Raw genomic sequence first — 3850 nt, forward strand, 5'->3', positions numbered from 1 at the left:
TATCCCATCCACACACTACTCCTTTCCCCTGCCGAGTGAGTCACGCCTACCCCGAAAGGGAAATGGCTTAATGGTGTAATAATAATAATAATAATAATTTTAGAATATTTTTTGAAAATTTTGTTTAAATCTTTGAAAAACTTTTTAAATATTCTCTTCGAATAATTTTTCAAAATGAAAAGTTGTTTTTCATTTTCCTAGGAATCTTGAGAAAATTTTTTTATTAATATGAAGCCTTTCACAATTCTTGAAAAGAATATAATTTTTTTTTTAATCTGCGAAAATCTACATTTTGTTTTATATTATGCTATCATTTCAAGTTTTACATTAAGTCTGAATCTTTTTAAAACTTCCACATATCTATTAAAATTACTCAAATTTCGCTTACAAATAATAAATGTTCAATTGTTATTTATACATTCAAGAAGTTCTGAAAAATTTCCAAAATAATTAAAAATTTAAAACCAATTTAAAACAACTTTTAGGTTTCTCAAGATTTTGAAATAAAATGTTGAAGCTTCCCAAGGATGTTTATACTATTTAAAAAGAAAATAATTCAATTTCTAATTTAAAAAGTGTTCGGTTAAGATTTTTTCAATTTTTCAATATTTGATGTTTCTAGCTTAAAATTTCTTAAAATTATATAATTTAAACAATTTTAAACTTCATTGATTGATTTTTTAATTTAGAGCATTTAAAATGATAACGTGGATTTATATTTTTTTATATTGAACAATGTTAGTACCTTCAATTTTATACGCGTAAATTATTGAGCATTTGAATACATAATTTTTTAATTAAAAACTTTTAAATTTCAATTTGAACAATTCAAAATTAACAGTACCACTTTGAGTGCTTTTATTTAAAGCTCGGTTTTATTACCTCAAATGGGAAATTTTTTGGCTTTAGTGTTCCATTTTTTTAAATTTCATTGACTGTGAAACATGTTTGCGGACCGGGAAATGACCTAGAATTTATTTCGTCGATTAAAACGGCCATCCTGAATATTAAATAACATAATAAATGTGGGGAATAATCCTAAAGCCAATCAAGCATCAAGAAGAATCAATTAAATAACATAATTATAAAAAATACATTACAGGCGATTGCACAGTTCCTGTAGCTGATTGTAACAAACGATTCTACAATTCTCAGGATAAAGATGAGATGACAATAAACGATTACCTAAACTACTGGATGGATTTTAGAGCTCAAAATTACCCAACTGACTCTCCACTTCTCTACTTAAAAGATTGGCATTGCAAAAAGGAACATCCAAAAATGTCCATTTACCAAGTTCCGAAATATTTTGCTTCAGATTGGCTAAACGAATATTACAGCGGTCGAACAAATTTAAATGACGATTACATGTTCGTTTACATCGGCCCTAAAGGTTCTTGGTAATAATGGAAAATTACTGTATAATTATCAGTGGTGTAGTGGCCAGGCCCGAAAGTAATAACGTAATCGTTGGCTAAATACGGATTTCAAGTTTATGACCTTTTTTTAAATAAAATTAATTTAGATAAGCCGAAATATATTGCATTTGCAACACAAAAAGATGAATTTCATTAAGAAAATTAATTTTCAACCAAACAGTTGCATTAACAATCAAATATCTGAACTTTGCAATAAAAAAGATGAGTTTTCTAAAAAATACTTAAAGATTTGAACGAATGGTACAATTTTAAAGCCAAAAATACGATTTTTTGCGAAGATAGTTGAATTTATAATAAAAAAGTTACTTTTCGACCAAGAAATATGAATTTCTAACTGAGAAGGGCGACTTTTCTACCATAAAATATTTAACAAAATAATTCAATATTCCAAAAATAATCAGATTTTTAACAAAATAGTTGAATTTCTAACCAAATAATTGAATGTGCTCGAATGTTCAAACACAAGAGATTAAAATTCAATCAAATGTTTAAAGCTTTATAAAAAAAAGAAAAAAATATTAGAAAACAGTTGAATGTTCATCGCAAAACTTTATTTTCGACAAAGAAAGATCACTTTTCTACGATTAAAGATGAATTTTCAACAAAAGAGTGCAGTTTTCAAGCTAAAATGTCGAATCTTTTAGAAAACAGAGGACTTTTAAATCGGAAAAAATTAACTAAAAAAAGAAAGATAATTTATCAATCAAGGAAGATGAATTTTTCACAAGATAGTTGAATTTTTGAGTAGAAAACTGAATTTTTAACTTTTTAGATATAAAAATTAATTTAAAATAGCTTTGAACGATGAATAAAAGGAATTTTTAACAAAATGTTTACATTTTCATCCAAAAAGGTACATTTCCGACCACGCAAATGAATTTCCGACCGATCCAATATAAAGGATAAAGTTTTAACCAGGCATATAACACATAAATTTTCAGTTTAAGAAAAAATAATTTTAAAAAATAATAATTTTAAAGAAAGTTGTTCAATTTTCAACCAAAACGATGAATTTTCGACCAAGAAGAATAATGTTATACCAAAAAAGACGAATTTTGAAAAAAATACAGGGCTTTTTATCAAAATTATTTAATTTTAAAGCCAAAAAGACGAATTAGGCACAAAAAACGTGTAATTCCGCCCAAAAATAAAGACTTGAATAAAATAGTTAAATCTTTAAAAAACAATTCGTTTTTTAACAAAATAGTTGAATTTTTAGCATACATAGCTGAGTTTTCAAGCAAATGGTCGAATTTGCAATCAAACCGGATTAAAATTCAATCAAATATTTGATTTTTCAAGACAAAAAGACGAATTTCTTATAAGGCAATTAAATTTTCATCAAAGAAATTCATTTTCAACAACAAAACTATCACTTTTCTAACATGCATGGAATTTTTAACGGAAAAGTACATTTTTTAGCTAAAAGGTCGATTTTTTTTCGAAAACTGAACTTTTTCATCGGAAAATATGAATTTTTAACAAAAAATATAATTTTCTACAAACAAAAATAATAGTCTGGTAAAAAGACGACTTTTTAATCAAATATAAGAATTTTTTAAAAAATTGTTGAATTTTCCACCAAAAAGTTAAATTTTTAACAAACAAGATTAATTTTTTAACCAAAAAGACGACTTTTCAAGAAAGAAAAATGAATTTTGAAGGAAATTGTTGAATTTTTTACCAAATGGTTGAACTTCCAACTTATCCAACATACAGCATAAAGTTTCAACCAAACATAGAAAAGTTAAATTTTTAGATAAACAAAAATTGAACAAAAAAAATCAATTTTCGACAAAGTTCTTAAATTTGCTACCAAAAAGATGAATTTTCGATCGAAAAGTTTTATGATCTACGAACAAAGACGAATTTCGACACAAAATACATGCATTTTCAACAAAATACAATTTTTCAACCAATAAGTTTAATTTTCAACGAAATAGTTTAGTTTTCCACCAAATCGTTGAATTTTCCTCAAAAAAGTAGAATAATGCAAATTTTTTTTTACATAATTTCAAATTCAAGATCAATTCTCACCAAAGAATGTAAAGTTTAAATATTTCTACCAAATAGTTGCATTTTTAACAAAAAATGATACATTTTGAACCAAAATGATTCAATTTCTTCCAAGAAAGATGATTCTCTCCGTGTAGTCAGTTTACAAAATTTATGTTCTCAACCAAACATGAAAAGAATTTTCATCAAAATAGTTCAATTTAGAACCAAAGGAATGAACTTTGAAGTAAAAATATAATTTGTGAACAAATTAGTGAATCGTTTGATAAAAAAAATACTTATTAACAATATAGTTTTATTTATTTTATTCATTTTATTTATTTTATTTATTTTATTTATTTTATTTATTTTATTTATTTTATTTATTTTATTTATTTTATTTATTTTATTTATTT

The 3850-nt window shown here is 24.8% G+C and overlaps 1 protein-coding gene across 2 annotated transcripts in view; it reads left to right on the top strand.

Moving 5' to 3' along the window:
* LOC117179933 (2-oxoglutarate and iron-dependent oxygenase JMJD4) overlaps positions 1–3850 on the top strand; it is a 12333-nt gene that overhangs the window by 3460 nt on the left and 5023 nt on the right. For both annotated transcript variants that reach the window (XM_033372162.1, XM_033372163.1), the window contains exon 2: positions 1103–1400. In XM_033372162.1, coding sequence (XP_033228053.1) covers positions 1103–1400 — 298 coding nt within the window. The remainder of the gene's footprint in view (positions 1–1102; positions 1401–3850) is intronic.

The sequence above is a fragment of the Belonocnema kinseyi genome, chromosome 9, assembly GCF_010883055.1.
Source record: "Belonocnema kinseyi isolate 2016_QV_RU_SX_M_011 chromosome 9, B_treatae_v1, whole genome shotgun sequence".
In the NCBI taxonomy this organism is placed as follows: domain Eukaryota; kingdom Metazoa; phylum Arthropoda; class Insecta; order Hymenoptera; family Cynipidae; genus Belonocnema; species Belonocnema kinseyi.